General features: G+C 40.1%; 1 protein-coding gene and 1 long non-coding RNA gene across 5 annotated transcripts in view; one reads left to right on the top strand and one right to left on the bottom strand.

Annotated features, from left to right (window-relative positions):
* The window catches only part of PLD5 (phospholipase D family member 5), a 336,282-nt gene that overhangs the window by 100,823 nt on the left and 212,382 nt on the right, over window positions 1-23,077 (bottom strand). For all 3 annotated transcript variants that reach the window (XM_042925274.1, XM_042925277.1, XM_042925276.1), the window contains one exon: window positions 8,849-8,976. In XM_042925274.1, coding sequence (XP_042781208.1) covers window positions 8,849-8,976 — 128 coding nt within the window. The remainder of the gene's footprint in view (window positions 1-8,848; window positions 8,977-23,077) is intronic.
* On the top strand, window positions 1,614-7,998 carry LOC122211833. Of its 2 annotated transcripts, none has more exons than XR_006198864.1 (3): window positions 1,614-1,696; window positions 2,868-2,941; window positions 7,921-7,998. It is a non-coding gene; the product is annotated as an uncharacterized LOC122211833 (long non-coding RNA). The 2 variants fall into 2 exon arrangements; XR_006198863.1 differs by lacking the exon at window positions 7,921-7,998 and adding an exon at window positions 3,218-3,439.

The following is a 23,077-nucleotide window of genomic DNA, read 5'->3' as shown; positions in this document are numbered from 1 at the left end:
CCACTTCCAGGGGCTGGAAATAAGCCCACTGTTCCTTCTGGCTCATTCCTTATGGCCCATCAGTCATTATGATGCAGCTTTTTGCCAGGTCTGTCCATTCCATTTCCTTGTAGCTCCCATAGTCCCTGTGTGTACCAGTCAGAGTGAAGCTCCCATAGTCCCTGTGTGTACCAGTCAGAGCGCTCCAGAGAAAGAGAATTGTCAGGAGATATACATATAACCAACAGGAGATCTTATATCTATATGTACATAGATAGGTAGATAGAGATAGAGAGATAGAGATAGAAATAGATAGAGATAGATAGAGATAGAGATAGAGATTGATAGGGACAGAGACAGAGAGAGAGAGAGAGATAGAGATAGAGAGATAGAGATACATAGAATTTTAAGGAATTGGCTTGGCTTGCGATTGTAGGAGCTCACAAGTCTGAAATCCACAAGGCAAGCTAGCAGGGTAGGGACTCAGGCAGGGTGTCTATGTTGCAGTCTTGGGACCAAATTTCTTCTGGAAACTTCAGTCTTTGCTCTTGAGAGCTGCAACTGGTTCGGTGAGGCCCACCCTTAGTATGAAGAATAATCCACTTTACTCAAGTCTACTGATTTAAATGTTAATCACACCTCAAAACAACCTTCACAGCAACATCTAGACTGTTTGAAGAAACAACTGGGCATCAAGTTGACACAATCTGCCTTCCCACCATCATTACCCAATCCTGTCACTTCTCTCTTTAATTTTGGTCATAGGCTCCCTGTCTCCCCACTCTTGTCACCCCTCCACCCATGCCCTTTGTCAAGGTCTGTTCCAGTCCTGCCAGGTCCTGGCCTCAATCACGATCCTCAGTGGCCCCTGTAGCCTGCAGGACTCAATTCACACACACACCCTGTGCAGGGCAATCTCAGGCCTTCCTGATTTTATCTGTGTCTTTCCTAGCCTTGGGTACAAGGGCTCTGCAACTAGAACATTCTGGGCTGGCAAGAAATTGCTCACAGGTCTTCTAACACCACACTCGTTCCCAGTGCTGTGTATTTGCCCAGAATCCCTTTCTTTCCTCAGCTCACAAATCCCTTAAGGGTCAGCTCAACATCCAACTTCTCACTGTGGCCTTTACTGTTTAGTCTGCGGGGATATTCCTCTTCCCAAGTCCCCAAAGTACTCATTGACAATCCTACTCATCGAGCACCAGGGTTCATGGCCTCGGGCTGTGGAACACAGAGGACCCTGACCTTGACCCTGAGCTTGGGGTAACAGCTCTACTGTCACCATCTTGAAGTTCTTGATAATTTTTTTAGCAACAGGTCCCACATTTTCATCTCATACTGGGTCCCACAAATTAAGCTGTTTGGCCCCCTTGGCAAATATCCTGGGTAGTCATGCTCCCTTGAAGAATGCTCAAATATTTTGTTTTTCAAACTGGATTCTAAAGTTTTTGCAGGTTTCTTTCATTTTTTTCCAAACTCTCTGCCGTGATTAGGGCAGTTTCCAGAATAGAGTAAATGTGCAATAGCCACGTTGATTACCTCTACCACTGTAATCCCTGGTCTTCTCATTGTTCAGTTGTTCTGTTGCTAAGGATACAGAAGCCTACAATTACCAGATTTGGAATCACATATTTTTTTCATAAGGTAGCACGTGTAGTGAAAAGGCCTGAGAGTCCTTAAGTCCTAAATCCTGACACAAGGGATGAAGGGGTCACGGGTAAGTGACTAACATCTACCCACCCCAACCCTCCAGCCCTTCACCTCAGTGTTCTCATCTGTAAATTGCATCTCATGCAATTTATTTTTTAAACTTACTATACTGGTTTAGAGCAGCATTTGTGGAAACACAGAGGCTTCAAGGAATATGTGATCTACAAAATTAACTGTGGAAAGCAGTTCATGGCCAAAAGGGTTTAATGAAGGTTCATCCTCTCCTACCCTCTTAGAGATTCGCAGAGCACATTAGCATATTAATGGCTCTGAGGAGTCCCACAGTAAAAGAAACCTATTTAAATGAAACCCATAGCTTCTCACTCTCAGGGAGTAGAGTCCCCTTCTCAGTGAACGGCATTTCCTAAGACACACCTTGGGAAACACTAGACTGATTATTCTCTGAGCTAATTTCCAGTTCCAAGATAAACAGCCTTAGTGATTCTAGATTCCAGGCAGAGCCTGGGCTGTCGGGTCCCGTCTCCCACCGGAGCCAGGGATGTGTGTGGGTGGGCTGAACTGCTGTGCCACCACCCAGGTGCAGGTCACTGATGGTCTCCTCACCAGTAAGGTCACTGGGCTCCTGTGCCCCATGAGAACCGGCCTGTTTCAATGTACTCCTTTTTAGGTCTTTTCAGAACAAAGGTGGATTAAGGTTAAAATACATGTTAACAGAGTTTAAACAGGCCTATTCCTGTTTGCTCAAAATGCATTTTAAAATTATTTAGGGGAAGCTGGGTGGCTCAGTTGGTTAAGCAACCAACTCATGACTTCACCTCAGGTCCTGAACTCACGGTTCATGAGTTTGAGCCCCACGTCCGGCTCTGCTCTGACAGTGCGGAGCCTGCTTGGGATTCTGTCTCCCTCTCTCTCTGCCCCTCCCCAGCTCACTTTCTATCTCTCTCAAAATAAATAAAAATAAACTTTAAGAACAATAAAAAATAAAACATGATTTAAAAATCTCCCCTTTTAGAGCCAAAGCATAAGAGACTGTTAAAAACTGAGAACAAACTGAGGGTTGATGGGGGGTGGGTGGTGGCACAGACCAAGTGAGGGTGGGTGATGGGTATTGAGGAGGGCACCTTTTGGGATGAGCACTGGGTGTTGTATGGAAACCAATTTGACAATAAATTTCATATATTGAAAAAAAAAAATAAATAAAAATCTCCCCTTTTCAGAGTTGCCAGATTCTCGTGACCAATGAACCTATGGAAATCTGCTTTGAACTCCCGTCTACTATTCATTCAAGAGGGTATGTTCAAAAATTATAAATGTAACTATTTCTAAAAATGTGATTTTCATGTTTTCCTTCCTGCTTCTTGTACTTCAGCATCACACCTTCCAGAGCCCCTTGGTTTAAAGATTGCTGTGCCCTTTTCTTTCTACTTCACACACCCGTTAATCTTTTGTTTGTTTTGTTAGTGTTGTATTTTTTGTTTCCTCCATGGTGTTTTTAAGCACTCCCAAGACTCACAAACCCAGACCCCTTTGTGGAAAAGCCTGTGGCGCTATCCCTTTCCTCCCACAGGATTCCCTGGTGGCCGTGGATTCTGGGGGAGCACCCTGAACCATGGGGGAGAGGAATACAGAAGCACACATATTGACTCCCTAGTCTTTGAAATTCAACCCAGAGGCTAAGAGAGTCTGCAGAACTCAGTACCAAGCAACAGCAGGTGCCAACCTGTGGCCATTATATCATCGTGGGTGTGCAATCAGAAAGAAGTGAATGAGTAAAGGGTTTCTTGATGAACAGTATTGTTACCTTTTCTTAAAAGAGCTAGTGAGATGAAATCTATAGCTTAGGAAACAGCAAGATCATGGAAGAGAATGAGTTTTCATAAATATAATTTATTTTTTATTTCTTAAAATTAAAAAAAAAAGGTTTATTTATTTTTGAGAGAGACAGAGAGAACACGAGTGGGGGAGGAGCAGAGAGAGAGGGAAATAGAGGATCCGAAGCAGGCTCCACGCTGACAACATTGACCCTGATGTGGCGCTTCAACTCACCAACTGAGATCATGACCTGAGCTGAAGTAGGACGCTCAACCAACTGAGCCACCCAGGTGCTCCATGCAGTTTATTTTTTAAAATTATTAGCAGTGAGGGGTGCTTTAATGGCACAGTGGGTTAAGCATCTGACTTTGGCTCAAGTCACAATCTCACGGTTCATGATTCAAGCCCCACGTCGGGCTTTGTGCTGACAGCTTAGAGCCTGGAGCCTGCTTTGGGTTCTGTGTCTCCCCCTCTCCCTGCTCCTCCCCAGCTTGTGTTCTCTCTCTCTCAAAAATAAATAAGTAAACTTAAAAAAAAGTTTAAAATTATTAGCAGTGAAAGAAGAGTGAGGAGTTTGGAGAAAGACTGCCTGGATAGGAATTCTAGCCTTACTACCTCCTGGAAGGTGACCTTGGGTAAGTCACTTAATTGTGCCTCACTTTCTGCCTTTCTAAAATAAAGCCATGATGGTATTATTTACAATAAAGGGTGATCGTGAGAATTAAGTAAATTCATACTTTTTCAATCCTTAAAGAAGGCTTAGTACAGAGAAAGCCCTCAATACAATGAAGCTTTGATTTTTAGTATTATTTCTCCTACTTGCCGTACATTGAAGGTAATAATTAGTAACAATAATCTGATTGCACTAGAAAACTTCACAAAATATAAAGCTGATGAAAGAGGTTGAATTTGATGCTTGGAAAATGCATTCTAATTCTTCATGTAATTGTTAGCCTCACACACAACTTTGTTCAAAGGAAAATCTGCTCTCACGTACGGGTCCTGCTGAGCAGTGTTTTATGCCACACTGAGGCAGACCAAGAAAAATCCCACGCAGCCAAGCACAGTTGAAAGGAAACCTAACTTAAGGTAGATGATTAAGCGTAATAATGGGATCCCAAATACTGAGTGCTATGGGGAGGGGTGGACAAGGTAGGAAACAGCACTTTTGTGGAAGCGCAGAGAGGCAGAGGAAAGGAGGTGGGTGTTGAAAGAGAACCCTCTTAGCAGGTGACATAGATGCAGGGAAGCTGATGGGATGCTAACTGTTCTTGAAGAAGAGTTTTAAACCCTGTCCCCTCCCCAGCTACATCTCGTCTCCAACCACATCCAAGAGTATAGTCTCTTCTGAGAGGAAAATGAGAAAGACTGTTAAAGGAGGAATGAGATTTATTTTAGTTTTTAAGAGTTTGGTTTAGCAGAAAATGACAACTTTGCATCAATTTCCACCTCAGTCCCAGATGGACTCTACCGACTTGACCATAAATCTAAAGAATAGGAGAGCCATCTCCAAATGCCTGATTCCTACACAGGTTAGAAAGTGTTTTACTATTTTACAGGAGAGAAGAGTCACAGAATAGCATCTGTTCTGTTTTTATTTTCCAATATTATCTTCATTTGGAAGATGTCCATAATAGCCACCCTTAAGTTGCTATGAGAACTGAAGAATCAGGTCTGAAGCTATTAGCACAGTGCCTAGCACATACATACTAGCCTTTCGTAAAAATTAACAAAGATTTCTTCCACTCACCTCCTCCCAATTCCCTGGCCTCGGTGGAGTTTAACCTGTTATTAAATTTACAACCAGCATAACAATGCAGATTTCTGCAAAAGCATGTGCCCTGAAAACACTGATGGCTTAAACATTTGCCATCAATGTATACATTTCATTCCAGCCTTTTCTCCAGCCTACTCAAGGGTGCTCTCCAAGGACTGTTTCCATGGACAGCTGGTGAATATGACACTTCATGTGCCCTCTCTTCATGGAGATGTTTGGAATTGTTAAAAAGGAAACCCAAAATGGAGTGACTTATGTTAAATCCCATATCTGCAAACCAAGATTTAATATCTAATTTAACTGCAGTTTCAACCACTCTGGAATGTAACATTTAACCAGCTAATATGGAATTACCTGGTCCGCACTAGTGAAATAATCCACCAGAGAGATCTCTCCTGTTACCCTTAGCGAGGTGACTTTGCTTGAAATAATTCATTCTTTGCTAATAATTACCTTCCCCCCTCCCTTTCTTCCTTTAAAAACTTTTCCCTTTCTACAGCCCGCAGAGCTCCTGTTTACTAATTCGTGAACGGTTGAATAAAGCCAATTTGATCCCTGAATTTACTCAGTTGAATTTTTGTTATTTAACAGAGTGCTGAGCACCTTTTCATAGTCCTCCTTTCTGTGAATTTATGATGGATCAAAAAATAAGTTGATTTTTTAACCTATTATTTCACTTACTCCATACTTAAGATGGCATGCTTCCATTTAGGTTTTTAAAAGTAAACTCTGCTGGTATATCTGAGCTGGTCTCTTTGAAGGAGAGAAATCTCAGGAGTCCACTCTGTTTATTCTCCCTTTCATTACCTGGCTTATGAGCTGAGAACAAACCAGCTACGCGACAGGACAGGGTCGGAGGGACAGATCTGGAGGCCCAGCTCACACAACAGCATAATAGAGAGGTTGCAATTCTCCAGTTCCTACTGAGAAGGACATTTAAGTGAATGGCAAAGAGTTGATTGCTCCTTAGCAAAGGTGCTTGACTAGTTGTGAAACAGAGCTGGGTCCTGGTATTGTCCCATGTTGTCCTCTGACTCATGGGCAAGTCTGGTCTTCTCCATACATGAAGGGAAACTATCACTTCACAACGTGTAAGCAAGCAGAGATCCCAAGATGGTTTCAAGTCTTCATTTGACTAATAGGAAATAACGTGCCACCCATCCTTCATCTGCATTTACCATGTTTTGTGGGGAAGACTTGCCATTTCACAGTGAGGATCCATTTCCAAATGAGTACACAGCAAGGGATGAACATTAAAAGGTCAGCCTACTTTCCTACAAAACACACAGCAAAAATCAGAGACCAAGGAGTAAGCCTCAAGCAGGGAAACCAACTCTTGACTATTCATGTCCATTTGCCTAATGAAAGAAGTAAAAGGAAACGAAGATAACTTGCTCAAACATTTGGAGAAAAATGTCATTAAACCTTAATAATTCAAACCCCAGTCAAAAGGAATTCACGGAACTTTAAACCTTTTCAACTAACATTGCTTAATGACAAAGGAAATACAATTTGGTGGTGGGGAAGTGCATTTAAAAAAAAAGGCAAAATGATTCTCAAGTTAAAAACCACCTAGAAGCAGAATTTACATGTAATCAGTATTGTGATAGAGCCGATTTTACCTATTATAGGAGACCAAGCTGAACATTTCTGGGCAAAAGATGCTTACTGATTAACAAAAGATGAATTCAGATATTTCTATAAATTAGACTATTTTTATCTAACTCCTCTGAATTCATGAGGCTTTAATATTGCTTTTGACTTACTTCTGGTTTCTGAGGTAAGCCAAAGTTGCTATAACCCATATTTTTTATATCTGTGTTTGAAGGGCTATCACACAGATATGTTAAATCAAAATTTATATTTTTCATTAACAGAATTAATACTGAAAGGAATTGGCTTAAAAGATTTAGTACTGAAATTCAATTCAGAGCTCAGGTCTACTTATCTTTAAAATGGAGACAATAATAGTGTTTCCATCATAGGATCACTGTGAGGTTTAAAGTAAATAATTCATTTAAATGGTTTAGAACAGCACCTGGCATGCAATATAAGCAGTTATTATTGTCATGATTGTTCATGGATACTATTATTTTGCTCAGAATCATTTTTATATCAGTAGATAGCGCCTTCAAATTTCCTGAGCAAATATAAAATAAACCATGTTTTGTCAATCTTGGATGGTGTCTGCATCCTAAAACTGATCAGAAAATTTTCTTCCAGTGTTCCCTTCTTGCTGTGGGGAGACTGTATTATTAGAAACAACAGTGGTTTGGGGTGCCTGGGTGGTTCAGTTGGTTAAGTGTCCAACATTGGCTTAGATCATAATCTCACGGTTCGTGAGTTCGAGCTCTGCGTCAGGCTCTGTGCTGAGATCTCAGAGCCTAGAGCCTGCTTTGGATTCTGAGTCTCCCTCTCTCTCTGCCCCTCCCCTGCTCAGACTCTGTGTGTCTCTCTCTCTCAAAAAAGAAATAAAAAATTAAAAAATTAAAAAAAAGAAAGAAACAACAGTGGTTTGACCCTCAAGACTGGATTACTGACTATCCTTTAAATATAAAACTAGACAAAACAACCTTAGATAGATTGTACTTTGGCTCTATACTGTCTATTCCCTGGAGAGGGAAGTAAGTGGACTTCCACAAACTAGTATTTAGTTTGCCTGCTGTATATTTCTTTTACAGCTGCCACTGTTACCTGCCTGAACCAAAAGAAAGGAAGGTGTGGCATTTTAAGGACAAGAGGACAACAGTGGAAATCAGTGGGGGGGGGGGGGGGGGGAGGGGATGATTAAATCCCTGAATCCACCAGTACAAATATCAAGTTACCTTCTCTCAGATTTATCCTATGTGGTGATGTCTTTCTTTACAAGTTATGGCCTTGTGTCTATCTGTACATCCCTACATTCTTTCCCATAAGAAATGCAGTACAATTCACCTGGTAATTCCAGTGATCTGAATATTAAAAGAACTCAGCTAAAAGCACGTATGGGCCACTTAGCATGCATGGTTGACCAGCCAGTCTTCCTATGCACCCCAGGATGCAGAACTTCCCGCCATCAGTTGACTGGTGGGAAGAAGGTGATTTGCAATCCTCTGTGGATCGCGCTGGCACAAATAAATACCTGAACATTACAGATTTATCAAGTGAACCTTCAAGACATTTGAAGCGAATTATTCACAAAGAGGAAGATGACATCCTCATGTTAATATATTTATTAAAGGAATAACACAAAGGATTACTGTTCTCAAACATACTACCCTCCGCTCAAGTTATGTTTTCCTCTGTCTCACAGATTCTGTGACCCCATGCTGAACATTTAGGCCCGGATACCATAAATTACATGCCATCCTGCTCTCCAGAATCTGGAGGTAGCATCTGAATTACAAAAGCACAGACACAACGGTAGCATTTGGGGTGGATGATGCTGTCAAGGAAGGTGTCTCATTTTACATTAAACAGAGGCGAGCCTGTTAAAACTACACAGTTAAAAATAAAAAAATGCTGTAGGTTTTATTTCCCACAGACACACTATGGGTGACCAAGCGCTTTATGAAGCTGGCACCTCTGATGCCGAGGGAACTCAGAGTTCATGTGATGTGCAAGGATTACCTGCCCCAGTGACTGCCAGTCTAAGCCGGCACTGCCGATGTAAACATGTTGCTTGTCCACGATCCAGAAGGAAGACTGCAGCCGGCCCTTGTTGTAGGCGGTCATGTTCATGTAGGTCACCTCGGCTCCTGGGGAGATCAAGGACATCCTGGTCAGCCTCAGAGTCAAGGCCTTGAAGGTGCAATCAGACATCTACCAGCAGCAATACTCATGGTTTGCACTGATCACAAATGGCATTCGGGGAGGCCAAATATTTACATTAGCGTGGTGCACAGAAGACCCTCCAGGAGTTACTTTGTTCTCAAAAGAATCCAAAAGGAAAATCATAAGAATTACACCTGCACCTGGTCACAGGAGGCTCTAGTATCCACAAGAGACAAGAACTGTGGCTTCTCCAGTCGGATGTGATTCAAATCCCAGCTCCATCACTTACCACCCGGATGGTGAGATACTGCACCAAACTTTTTTTCTTTTAGAGAAATTTTCATACAGATTTGCAATCAATAAAAGGGTTGCCCTGTTTCGTATTACAGCTCTCCTTCGCAAGACATTGTCTCTCTTATCCTTTCTATTCGTTATTTTCACCCTTGACCCCTCAATTGCTTTTGCTTCTTCATTATCCCTCTTCATGACTTAATCTGGATTTGGCCTCCTACTGGCCTTTCTTAATCTGATGGTTAATTTAAGCAACGATTATGTAAGCCTTACAAAAACGCAACCGTGAATGGTAAACTAGGTCACTCAAACTACTGTTAAAACCCAAAAACACATTTTAAGATCTAAATTTAGTTTTTTTAAAAACGTCTTATTTATTTTTGAGAGAGACACACAGAGAGAGTGGGGGAGAGGCAGAGAGGGAGGGGGACAGAGTATCTGAAGCAGCATCCAGGCTCTGCACTGACAGCAGAGAGCCTGATGTAGGGCTTGAACTCACAAAATGTGAGATCATGACCTGAGCCGAAGTTGGACGCTCAACGAATGAACCACCCGGGTGCCCTTAAATTTCAGTAACTCTTTAATTTTTTTCAAGTTTATTTATTTATTTATGAGAGAGAGAGAGACAGAGAGAGACAGAGAGAACAAGTAGGGGAGGGGCAGAGAGAGAGAGGGAGAGAGGGAATCCCAAGCAGGCTCCACACTGTCAGCTCGGAGCCCCATGTGGGTCTCGAACTCACAAACCATGAGATTATGACCTGAGATGAGACAAAAAGTTGGATGCTCAACCGGCTGAGCCACCTAGGCATCCCTTCAGTAACTGTCCTAAGCACGACGTGTCATAATTGTCATGCTGCTCCATATTGCTGCCTCAGGACTATGCATTTACAACTTCTCAAAACAAACACATAATCCACTGAATGCCATTGAGTCTATTTATTGATTTTTATTTCAGTAGAGTTGAAACACGAGTTTCAGGTATACAACACAGTGATTCGACAAGTCTCTACATTACACTGTGAGGCCCACAAGTGTAGCTACCAGCCGTCACCATGCAACACTATTAAAACACCACTGACTGTATTCCCTACACTGTGCCTTTTATTCCTGTGACTTCTTCATTCCCTAACTGGAAGCCTGAATGCAATTAAACTTAAATAAATTCTTCTAAATTTCCACTTCTTTAAAAAAACAGACCCATATGCGTGTGTTCCATGAAGTAGCTATTTTGTTTTCAGACATTCAATATTAATGAAGAGGATGAATTCTTGGTGGCCTACTGGTCAGTGTCTTCATGAGCAGAGGAAGATGTAACACTGTAGGCATACGGATATATTCCAGGATATCAGAAAGGAGGAGTGGTTTATATATGAGCTTCACCTGTAACTCTTGGGAAAAGGTAAAGTGAGAACCTGGGCCCTGAGGCAGGATGTCGAGAGGGGCTATGGGGCTGGAGCAGGACCGGGGGGAGGCTAGCGTGCAGGCAGATTTCCTTGGCCTCCAGCCACCCTGGAATAGTCTCATCTAAGGAATGGTTACAGGCCCCAGAGGATGAACAGTTGGGTAGAGTGGGCTCTCAATGTTCAACGTGGGTGGTTGCCACAGTAATTCTGGAGAGACCCACATCTGCACAGATGGTGTGGTGCCCCAGTGTCCCCCAAAGACACAGCTGCCAGTGCTCCCAGGTGGATGAAGAGCAGCATGTGTCTTTGGGGAAGTGTCCCTTTCCTACGGCTGCCGTAACACAGTGAATGGGTTAAAACAACAGAAGTCTACTGTGTCTCAGTTCTGGAGATGGCAAGTCCAGAATCAAGGTGCTGGCAGGGGAGCCTGCAGGGGAGAGTCCCTCCTTGTCTCTTCCCACCTTCTGGGCAATGTCTGATGTTCCACCGAGGGCCCACCTCTGTTGTCACATGGGGTCTCCCCCTGTTTGTGTCTCATTTTCTCCTGTGCTCATAAGGACACGAGTCCTGTTGAATTAAGGGCCCACTTCACACAAGTGTGATCTCATCTTAACTAATTATATCCCCAAAACGCCTCTTTCCAAATAAAGTCACATTCTAAGGGGCCGAGCATTAGGTCTTCAACATGTCTTTTTTGGGGGGACACAAGTCATTCGACAACAGAGATCCAGGCCACTTTCCCCAGCCATGCCCTTCAACAGCACTAGATTGAGCAGCACTGAGGGAAGCATCTTCTCATCTCTGGAAGGAAGAGAATGAAGGTGGTCTTGGTGTTTGCCTCAGGTTTTATCTTCAACAGGTGTCTCCAGGCAGGCCTTCACCTGCCTTCTTATTCTGACCAGAAACAACTGTAACCCTCTGTGACCCCGGCTGGCTCTCACCTCCTGGCCTGGAACACCGTGCCTGAAATTTGACCCGCAGCCAATTGCTACTTTGCACTGCATTGTTTACTTTTTATTAGATCCCTATCTGTTCTCACTCAGGTCTGCTGGAGCCCCAGCCCACTGGTCCATTTGAGGGAACACTGGGTGTATGGGAGGGGGCCACTGGGACCATCCCTTTTGACCTCTCGATGCCACAGTGCACAGCCACTGCCCTCAAAGGACTTCATTAATTTACTTGGTACTTTAGCCCAAGGACTGTGATTTCAGGACCATGGGGCTTTTGCGATGCTCCAGCCAGAGCCTCCACAGTTCCTTATTGAGGCCTATAATTATTCTATAAAGGAACAGAAACTTTCCGTCAGCAAACCTTTACTGATATATACCAGGTACACCAGATATATACCACATATATATCTGATATATACACAGATAAATATCAGAAACCTGATATATACCAGATACTATGTTACGTGACAGTAGCAACACACGACCTAAAGTGGCTGAGTCAAGTCCAGGCCCACAAATAAAGTGTGATATTTAAAACAATTGGGATCGTTCACATAGCAAGGGGGCACCGAGTATCCAAAAGATCAGGAGGAGAGTCCCCATCGCTGTATCAGGGAACTCCAAGTGAAGGCCAAGGGCATGAATGGCTTCACAGTTATGCTGGGGGCCATGGCCACATGTGCAAAAGCCCTGGTACCACGTACAGACGTCAAGCAACAAGTAGTAATAGTAACATCCATCCACTCAACACTACATGCACCCAGCACCAACACAGCTGGGCTACAGCAGCCCCGCAGGGGATGTTAGAGTTTCCCCATTTCAGAATACAACAAACAACTGCACGCGGTGTCCTAAATCAGCTGAAAAAATATTTGCCTGCATGTAGTTTGTGGAATGTCACTTTCCCACTAATAATGATATGTCTGTTTGGGGCACCTGGGTGGATCAGTTGGTTAAGACTTCGGCTTAAGTCATGATCTTGCGGTTCATGAGTTTGAGCCCTGCGTCAGGCTCTGTACTGACAGCTCAGAGCCTGGAGTCTGCTTCAGATTCTGTGTCTCCCTCTCTCTCTGCCCCTCCCCTGATCGCTCTCTCTCTCAAAAACAAAACAAAACATTAAAACGTTATAAAAAGAATTATGTTTTTCTATCTATCCATCCTCCATCTATCTCTGAAGAAGACCTAAGCCTTTATCTTATTTTATACCTGACAGGTAAATAGTCATATCCAACATGTCCCTGTTTATTACAGGCATATTATTCAATATTTAGCTTAAAATAATTTATTTTACATGCACTTAGAAAATATCTTTGTTGACTGGTTACAGAGATTAGCCTCATCCTACTGTCTTTTTATATGTATTAGAAAGGTATGGTTAAAATCCAATGTTTTCTGGGGGCGCCTGAGTGGCTCAGTCAGTTAAGTGACTGACTTTGACTCAGGTCATGATCTTGCGGTTTGTGAGTTCGAGCCCCGCATCGGACTCTGTGCTGACAGCTCAGAGCCTGGAGCTGCTTTGGATTCTGTGTCTCCCTCTCTCTCTGTCCCTCCCCTGCTCACATTCTGTCTCTCAATAACAAATAACGTTAAAAAATTCAAAATCCAATGTTTTCTGACTATAAAACATATTTAATCACAAAAGTCGTTAACGCATCACTTAGTGCAGTATTATGTACAGAAGCTAAATTCAAGTTCATTTTCTAGTGTTATGCTAGAATTTGAATTGGCAAAGATGGTCCATACATTTTTGTGTATTTAAATTTTAATGTTTAAAGTTTAAAAATGTTCATATTTTTATATTTTATAAAACACAAAATTTGTAATACTTAATATTTAAAAATATTATACTTTAAAGAACAAACAATTCTAAAATCTGTATGGAACCACAAAGGCCCCGAATAGTCAAAGTAATATTGAAGAAGAAAAACAAAGCGGGAGGCATCATAATCCCAGACTTTAGCCTCTACTACAAAGCTGTAATCATCAAGACAGCATGGTATTGGCACAAAAACAGACACATAGACCGATGGAATAGAATAGAGACTCCACAATTGGACCCACAAAAGTATGGCCAACTCATCTTTGACAAAGCAGGAAAGAATATCCAATGGAAAAAAGACAGTCTCTTTAACAAATGGTGCTGGGAGAACTGGACAGCAACATGCAGAAGAATGAAACCAGACCACTTTCTTACACCATTCACCAAGATAAACTCAACATGGATGAAAACCTGAATGTGAGACAGGAAACCATCAAAACCCTAGAGAAGAAAGCAGGAAAAAACCTCTCTCACCTCAGCCACAGCAATTTCTTACTCAACACATCTCCAAAGTCAAGGGAATTAAAAGCAAAAATGAACTATTGGGACCTCATCAAGATACAAAGCTTCTGCACTGCAAAGGAAACAACAAAACTAAAAGGCAACCAACAGAATGGGAGAAGATACTTGCAAATAACATATTGGATAAACATATTGGATAAAGGGTATCCAAAGAAGTTGCCAAACTCAACACCCAAAACAAAATAATCCAGTGAAGAAATGGACAGAAGACATGAATAGACACTTTTCCAAAGAAGACGTCCAGATGGCCAACAGACACATTGAAACAATGCTCAATGTCACTCATCATCAGGGAAATACAAACAAAGCCACACTGAAATACCACCTTACACTGGTCAAAGTGGCTGAAATGAACAAATCAGGAAACTACAGATGTTGGCGAGGATGTGGAGAAATGGGAACCCTGTTGCACTGTTGGTGGGAATGCAAACTGGTGCAGCCACTCTGGAAAACAGGGTGGAGGTACCTCAAAAATTAAAAATAGAGCTACCCTATGATCCAGCAATAGCACTAGTAGGAATTTACCCAAGGGATACAGGAGTGGTGATTCATAGGGGCACATATACCCCAATGTTTATAGCAGTGCTTTCAACAATAGTCATATTATGGAAAGAGCCTAAATGTCCATCAACTGATGAATGCATAAAGAAGATGTGGTTTATATGTAAAATGGAATACTACTTGGCAATGAGAAAGAATGAAATCAACAGCAATGTGGGTGGAACTGGAAGGTATTATGCTGAATAAAAATAAGTCAGTCAGAGAAGGACAGTTATCATATGTTTTCACTCATATGTGGATCTTGAGAAACTTATCAGGACACCATGGGGAAAGGGAAGGGAAAAAAAAATAGTTACAAACAGAGAGGGAGGGAAGCAAACCACAAGAGACTCTTAAATGCAGAGAACAAACTGAGGATTTATGGGGGAATGGGGGAGAGGGGGAAATGGGTGATGGGTATTGAGGAGGACACTTGTTGGGATGAGCACTGGGTGGTGTATGTAAGCAATTACCATGGGAATCTACCCCCAAAAGCAAGAGCACACTTTACACACTGTATGTTAGCCAATTTGACAATAAATTATATTAAAAAAGTAAAAATTAAAAAAAATTAAATAAAAACATTAGACTTTAGGATTACAAAATATCTTTAAAAGCTGGCTTGATTCAAGTAAATAGTTCTTTCAACAGCCTTGAAAATGTAATGAGTTAAGTTTGATTAACCAATTTTTGCTTTCCTAGATTTCTTTTTTAAATGGAAAACTATTCTTTCAGCCCATGACCCACTGTGCAGAGGCCCCAGGATGTCAATGAGATGCTCATCACAGCAACCTTGCACACTGGGACAGCTGGCTGGTGGCTTCGAGGTGGAGGGGGCGGGAGGTGTCTGAATCTCTGGAGTCTGATCCTATCTCAGCTGGATCATTTGTTTAAGTAATGGTTAATAGGAGTTATTGGCAATTCCAAACAGTGTTTCTAGATGCCCAAAGTGATAAATCAAGAATATGAACTTGTTTTTATAGTTGCTTATAAAATACCTTCACGGTGTCTAAGAAGTCTAATTAAGTCTTTAAAAAGCTACAACATGCTACCATGGTGCTCACTGCTCAGGGCCTAATTGGCCACAGTGATCAAGATAAAGTGGTGTGTTACATCCTTTTTGGAAAGTAAAAACATTGAAAAATCAGGAAATCCCAAACTGCTAATTACAACTGCCTTGAGTTTTAACAGAGATGCTCTGTTGAACAGTTTTACCAAAATTGTTATTCTTATGGTATTAAGCAGATAATCCTCCATTTTATTTTGTGGATAATTTCAATGAAGATAATATGCCACAGAAACTTATTAATAGAGAAAATGAAAACAGTGGCTAAAAGGTTATTTATTAATTAAAAATTATTTAAAGGAAAAACTATACTCTCACAATGAATTGGAAGGTTACTACCTTGGAGAATCAAGTTGACTGCATATCCATACACTTAAAAACGTGTGGATTCTCCAAAGCCTTCCTTGGAGAAGACTTGACGGCATTCAGTTTGCTTATCATAGATCTGTTCCATACCCCGTTCTGTGGAATTTATAACTATTTCACCTACAGCCTTGTTCATTTCCAGAGACCCTGATGTTTGCTTCATTGTCAGATTTCAGAGAAGCTCATTGTTCCTCATGTGTGAAGCATCTGTGGATGACAGCATATGAGTGGACCTCAGGGCCACCCCTACCTTCTTGTGACGCAGACCCATGGGGGCCACCATCCAACAGTGCCTATGATGTGATTTTGAGGACAGGTCTACGTTTGTAGTTCTGCTTCTTTATCATCAACTCAAAAATCTTTATACTCCTATTTTGATCAGAAACAGGTTCACAAATAATATTAGACATTTGTTGAAGAGTAGTTAATTCGTCATCTCAGAATACCCATCCCAATCTAAAATTACTAAAGAAAGCTCCAGGAATGTGTTGTTGTCTCTAGAGTGATATAAAGCTAGTGCTCTCAAAACAGAATGTTAGAGCTTATGGAGAGGTTTAGCCTTGGGATGTTCACATATCCTTACACATAAGAAAGAGAACTCAAGGGGAAAATGAGCAGCTTTAGAAGGCATATGGTTGAAGAATTTAATTTTTAATTCTAGTGTAGATAAGGAGAGTTACCTATGCTTAAAAAATTTGTATAATCTAGATGTATCTCCTATGTATCTAGTGGCTTTCTCTCTTTTGGTCTCTCTCATGGAAGGGAAACAAAATCTTCACAGGATATTTTTGTTAGTTGATGTTAGATGTAGTTGAGATGTGCATCATTTCTTCCCAGCCAGTACCCTCTTTATATTTTTTCATTTTTATTTTTTATTTTTGAGAGAGCTCATGAGTGGGGGAGGGACAAAGATGAGGGGAGACAGAAGATCCAAAGTGGGCTCTGCATTGACAGCAGTGAGTCCGATGTGGGGCTTGAACTGACGAATCGTGAGATCATGGCCTGAGCCGAAGTCAGACACCCAACCGACTAAGCCACCTAGACGCCCCAGTGCCCTCTTAGAGTGCCAGATGCACCCGTGTGATGCCTAATAAGACAGTCAAGGCACCATGTGAGCCTATCTAGTCTCTATCTGGCCACAGATAATTAGACTAAGTGTAAGCACCTGACCTATGCCGAGCCAGTATGATTTTCTCAATATTGAGTCACAAAGTAAGTTAATTAAAAGAAGCTGTGCTGGAGAGTCACGCACAGATGGAAGTTGCTCTGTCCAAGTTCACATAAATGAGGAAGAGGAGAAGGCAAGCCTCAGAGAGAGTGCAAGAGATATATATGGATAAGAATGGAAAAGGCAACATCCCCCAAGAGAAGGAAGTGAAAGTGAGACTGTGGGGGAGGAAAGAACGTGGTAGTCCCACTGCCAAACCCAGCATCACTTCTTACCTTGAGCTCTTCTAGATCCTTAGAATAAATTCCTTGTTATTTACACTGGTTTTAGAGGGGTTCTGTTTCTCTACTAACTTACTCTTGCAAGTTATGTACTTATAAGTTATACAGTACTTAATTATTCTTGTAAGATTGTACTTTATTTTGTGCACACATTAATTCCAGAAGTCCAGCACCCTTGAAATGTGTATTTTTAATATTTGACTAAAATATTCAGTTCTGGCCTAACAGCCATGCAATTTTGAGCAAGTTCCAGTTGCCCAAATTGCATGATTAAGTGTTTCAAATTTTGAAGATTTAAAATTTTTATTTTATTTAAAATTTTATTTAAATTATTAAATTATTAAAATTTTACTTAAAATAAACATCCTGTCAAAATATTCATCATAATGACACAATAGAAAATATGCCAGTGCACCGTGGTTAAGAAGTGAAAAATAAAGTTCCACATTCTCCATGAATCATCGGAATGAAGATCACACAGAATCTATCTCCAAGTTTATTTCCAGAAAATCAACTGTTGCAAAATTATCAGCAGCTTTAGTAAATCTTACAACATTTATACATTCAAGAGAATATATGTAGCTTGTGGGTAAACTATGAAGCACCATCTACAAATGGACACCTGTGAACTTTCCACTTTACTAAAAACTAGAACCTTACCATTCTGATTAAAGTCAGTACTTCCAGGGCACCTGGGTGACTCAGTGGGTTAAGCGTCTGACTCTTGATTTCAGCTCAGGTCATAATCTCACTGTTCAGGAGTTCGAGCCCCACATTGGGCTCTGAGCTGACAGTGAGAAGCCTGCTTAGGATTCTCCCTCTCTCTGCCCCTTCCGCATACTTTCTCAAAATAAATAAATAAACTTAAAAAGAAAAAAAGACAGAACTTTCCAATCAAAGGTGATTCTGTCCCCCTATGCTCAGAAACGTAGCAATATCTGGAGGCATTTTGGGTTGTCACAACTGGCAAGAGAAGGGCTATCAGCATCCAGTGAGTAGAGTTCAGGGATGCTGAACATCCTGTAACACACAGGGCAAACCTGCAAACGTCAAGAGTCCCAAGGGTGAGAAATCTGGCATTAACGTTTGTGTATTTACACTTGATCTGACATCCCTGCCACTTTCCTCCAAATCAACAACTATCCTGAAGTTATTAGTATTTACCACTGTCTTGTCCTTAAATATTTCATCATACGTATATGTATCCTTAATAGCATTATAAAAAATGTGTTTATCACCAGCTGTGAGACACATTATTAATGAGCCTCAAGTGTGTATCAAAAGGAAATGCATTAGTTATCAATAATTATAGATTTCTGGAAAGGTTTTCAGATGCATCCTGAAAGCAAATTTTGCAGCAGAAATTTGTCTTATTGATCAAGCACTTCTTCTGAATATATTAATTTGTGTGAGCAATGAAAAGGTCAGAGCTAGCCCATTTTGGGGGACTTTAATAAAACCAGCACAGGTAACTCAGCAACATTTTGAAATCCATTCGGCTTAAAGGCTAAAGGGAACACCACAGGGTAAAAATCAGCTGTCATGACATCTCTGCTTTCAAATCATTCAGTGAGTGATATTCAGAAAAATTTTAAGATAACCAGTTGTAGAAAAAGTGAGTCTTCAATGCATGTTTCAGGCTTAGTTTTAACATCTCTATTCAAATATTGTCAAAACCACATTGTGGAATTTTTCATGGGTTGCCTTTGATGCTTTGCTTTTTAGGCCACAGGTCTGGAGCTCACAAGGGAGTTTCTACATGTTGTGTCTTCCCTCCTTATATTCTTCATACAGTTAGACTATTCTGCTTCTAAGGAATTCAGTTCTAAGGAATTACCTTACAGTCCAACAGGCAAGCTATTTATAGGAATGGTTGACTTAAGGAATCATTAGGCTTAAAATTAAAAAAAAAATGCTTAAAAATAAAGCTTGCTTAAATTATAGTTTCTCAATTATGCATTAAAAAATAGAAAAATTCCACACTGAAAACAGAAAAGCAAAGGCATGATCTACAGTGGTCATCAGTTATCCTAAACCATGATAAGGTCTAGAGGCTGATGTCCAGAGCAAATGCTTAAGGCTTCCTCTCTCTTGCCCCTCCATGCTGAGGTCACATGACTATTTACACAGACACCAACATGGAAATCGGGGAATGAGGGCCACTACTGAGGCTTCTGTTTCGGTACCAGTGTTCACTGGAAGGAGGAGGCCTGTCAGAGTCTGGTGCTGTTGTGATGTTAGGGAGTATGGGAACCTGGGAGCTTTGGAGAAGGTTTGCTTCATCTGGGCAAAGCACAAATCTTTCTGTTTACCTTACCTTACTGTTTCCGTAGTGACAGAAGACTCCAGAGCCCAATCTGTTAGGCTTCTGGGTACCAGCCTGCTTATGTGGAACATAAGCACTTCATCTAACACAAATTGATAGTTTAAAGGAGACATGTCAAGAAGAAAAAGCATATGGCTACCACTGAGGGCAATCAAATGGAAGAAACAGGAATTCTTAAGGACATTTGAGAAGATATTTCAAAAGAATAATCTAAGAACAAAAAAAGTGTTCTTCAAAAGATCCAAAATACGAATTTCATGAAGGCAATGTAATATAGGATTGGCAAAGCTGGAAACTGAAATAGTGATCTAGAAGTTCAAATGCTGTAATAGACAACACAGAATGAATCTAAAGAAATTGAAATGATCATCGAAAAGTTGATGCATGAAGGATATATCGTGGGAACTGATATCTTAAAATCTCAAAGGGAGAAAAAGGGATGTCTCTGAAAGTAGAAAAAAAACCATGATAAATGTGAGCAAAAAAAGTATGAAGTTAGAGGATTTACTTAAGATATTCAAAATCCAATTATGAGAGTTCCAGAGAGAACCAAAATCAGACAGGAAGAAATTACAAAATAGATTACGAAGCAAAATTTCTTATTGTATTTTATTTATTTTTAAAGGGCATACATTTCTAAATGATGAAAGTCTATCAGTCTCTGGGAAAACCATAAAAAAGTCTCAAACACACATAAAAATTGTTCAGAACATTGGAAATAAATAAGATCCTAAAAGCTTTCAGAGAAAGCGAATTTATAGAAATAACATACAAAGATTAGTAAATATGATTTATACCAGATATTTTAACAGTAACAATGAAGGCTACGAAATAGTTTGAAGGGAGATAAATTTGTATACCTAACAAAGACTGGAGAATGGCCTCCACCATCATGAGGCAAAAAAAAAAAAAAAAAAGGAAAGGAAATGTAGAAGACAAGGGAGGGATCCACAAAGGGTATCTCCAAGAAATAGTAAATAAAATGGGCAGAGTCCTGATGTGTCAGACTGTGGTAAGGTGATAAGTTAAAGCATTTTAAGATGATTTAATATGAGGTACACAGAACCATGAACTAAAATGAAAAAAAAAATGGCTGCACAAGAGGAAATGTGATCACTGTATATAGCTCAGTTGTTAATAATATTTCAGTATAAACAGTAAATACTGATTTAACAGCAACAACAGCCATGATGACAAAAGATGACAGACTTCTACTGGGAGGCTCAGGAGACAGGAAACACCTGCTTGTGCTGGGGATGGGCCGGCAGAGAGGGGAAGGAGTGACAGGAGACAGGTAATGTATTCCATATTCCACAACAGTACTTAAACAGGTCATATTTGAAACAAAACATCAAGAAATAGAAATATGAATAGGTTACATTAAAAAAAAGTAATACTAGACGATACAGATAAAAGTAGTAAAGATTGCCTCTGGGAAGAAAGAATTGGAAGTAGGTTGACATAGCTCAGGGTGAGGCTTTCTTTATTGCATGCATTGTTGTTGTTTTTTATTTTATATTTCCCTGTATTACCTTGGTCAATAATAAATTAAAAGGATATATAGATGGGGAAAAAAGTACATCAATATAATATGAACTATTTGCCGAATGCCAAACTAGTTTTATTTTACTGGTGAAATTATAAAGCTATTTCCATTATAATTAGAAACAGACAGTAATCATTCACTATTATGTAATGATTCAAAAAAATACATTAAAAATGAAAAAAAAAACCTGTAATAAAACAGAAGAGATAAAATTCTTTTTGCTGATGGTTTGAATGTTATGTCTGAAAAACCCAACAGAGTATAGCAAAAACTTTTTTGAATTAAAAAAATGATGAGGTTTCTTGATAAAAGATAAATAAAAATAAGTAACTTTTCCTGCAATATCAATAATCAGTTAGAAATTGGAATTTTAAAAATCCATTTACATTATCAAAAGGTATAAATACAATAAAAATTATAAAATCTTACTGAAGAATTTCAGTATTTGTATTTGTATTCTCTGTATTTACAAATACAGAGAAACAGAAAGTATTCCAAGGAGTGTGTGTGTGTGTGTGTGTGTGGGCGTGCACATGTGTGTATGTGTGTGAGAGAGAATATATGGAAGACTTTTCACTCTATTGTTAAAGAGACTGATTTCTGGAGTGAAAACTGGGACATTATTAATTTTATGTTTATGCTTCTCTGATTTTCTGATTTTTAAAAAGTGAACATGTTATTTTTATACTCACAAATATAAAAATACCTTTCTAAATTACCAAAACAATGATAAGTAGCATTCTCTCTATAGCCCCACATGAATACCATCAATGTTTTATATATGTTTTTACTACAATGTTCTCCCTTTGGGGACGTGCCCTGCCTCTTCCTGCCACTCCGCAGCCCAGACTCCATCCATCCCCCTGAAACTGGATTGAGATCTCTTTCTCTTCTAAAGCCTGCTAACATGAACATTCAAGTTAATATAAGTATTTTCTTATTGTTGTCAGGTTATCATTATGTTTTGCCAAAGTACAAATTCTCCAGGAAATGATCAATTTTAAAAATATTATTTATAAATTGAAGGGATATCTAGATAGATAGATACAGATACAGATACAGATGCAGATACAGATATAGACATAGATAATTTGGGATGGTATGTATCTTGAGGGGAAAATATGAATCAAGAACATAAAATATATATCGCCATTATGTTTTCTTTCCATACTTGTATATATATAATTGAAAGGAAAAAGTCCTCAAGATCTTAATATTTTTTAAGGGCTCATTCAAGCTAGTTCAAGAAAAGATATGTCCTCAGCTCAGTCACTAAATGAAAAAAAAAATGGTAATAATAAGTCACATGATTAGCAACAATGCTTCCTTGTGTTTGTATAGTACTTTACACATTAGCGCAAAGAATGATAGAGTTACAGAGAATTAGGTCACTCTCTAGCACAACACCATGAGGGTCATGACACAGGTAGAAGAGGTCAAAGAGACTGAGTCCCAGGAAAGTGAATTACTTGCCTGAGTGCGCTCAGCTGGGACACAAGCTCAGACTCAAGGTTTTTACTTCAAATTCAGGGCTCTCTCCCTGTCCTCCTGCTGAGAACAACACAACGGCCTGAATTATTCTGACACTGTAGAGACATTACTCTTGCAAATGGCAATGCTTGACATGAGTCTATCAGAAAGAAGCCTGACTTCTAATGAAGTCCCTACTCAGGTTTCTTCCTAAAGAAAAACTAGAAGGGGAAAAGAAAATGAAAATGGAGAGTGGGAGTTGCTTAATTTTATTTGTTTCATTCTAGAAAGTAGCACAGTGCTGGGCACGGTTTAGGGGTTCAATAAACATGGGAAA

This window comes from Panthera leo, chromosome F3 (assembly GCF_018350215.1).
Source record: "Panthera leo isolate Ple1 chromosome F3, P.leo_Ple1_pat1.1, whole genome shotgun sequence".
Classification (NCBI taxonomy): Eukaryota; Metazoa; Chordata; class Mammalia; order Carnivora; family Felidae; genus Panthera; species Panthera leo.
The sequence above is the reverse complement of the archived record's forward strand: the minus strand, read 5'-3'. Positions and strand labels throughout refer to the sequence as shown.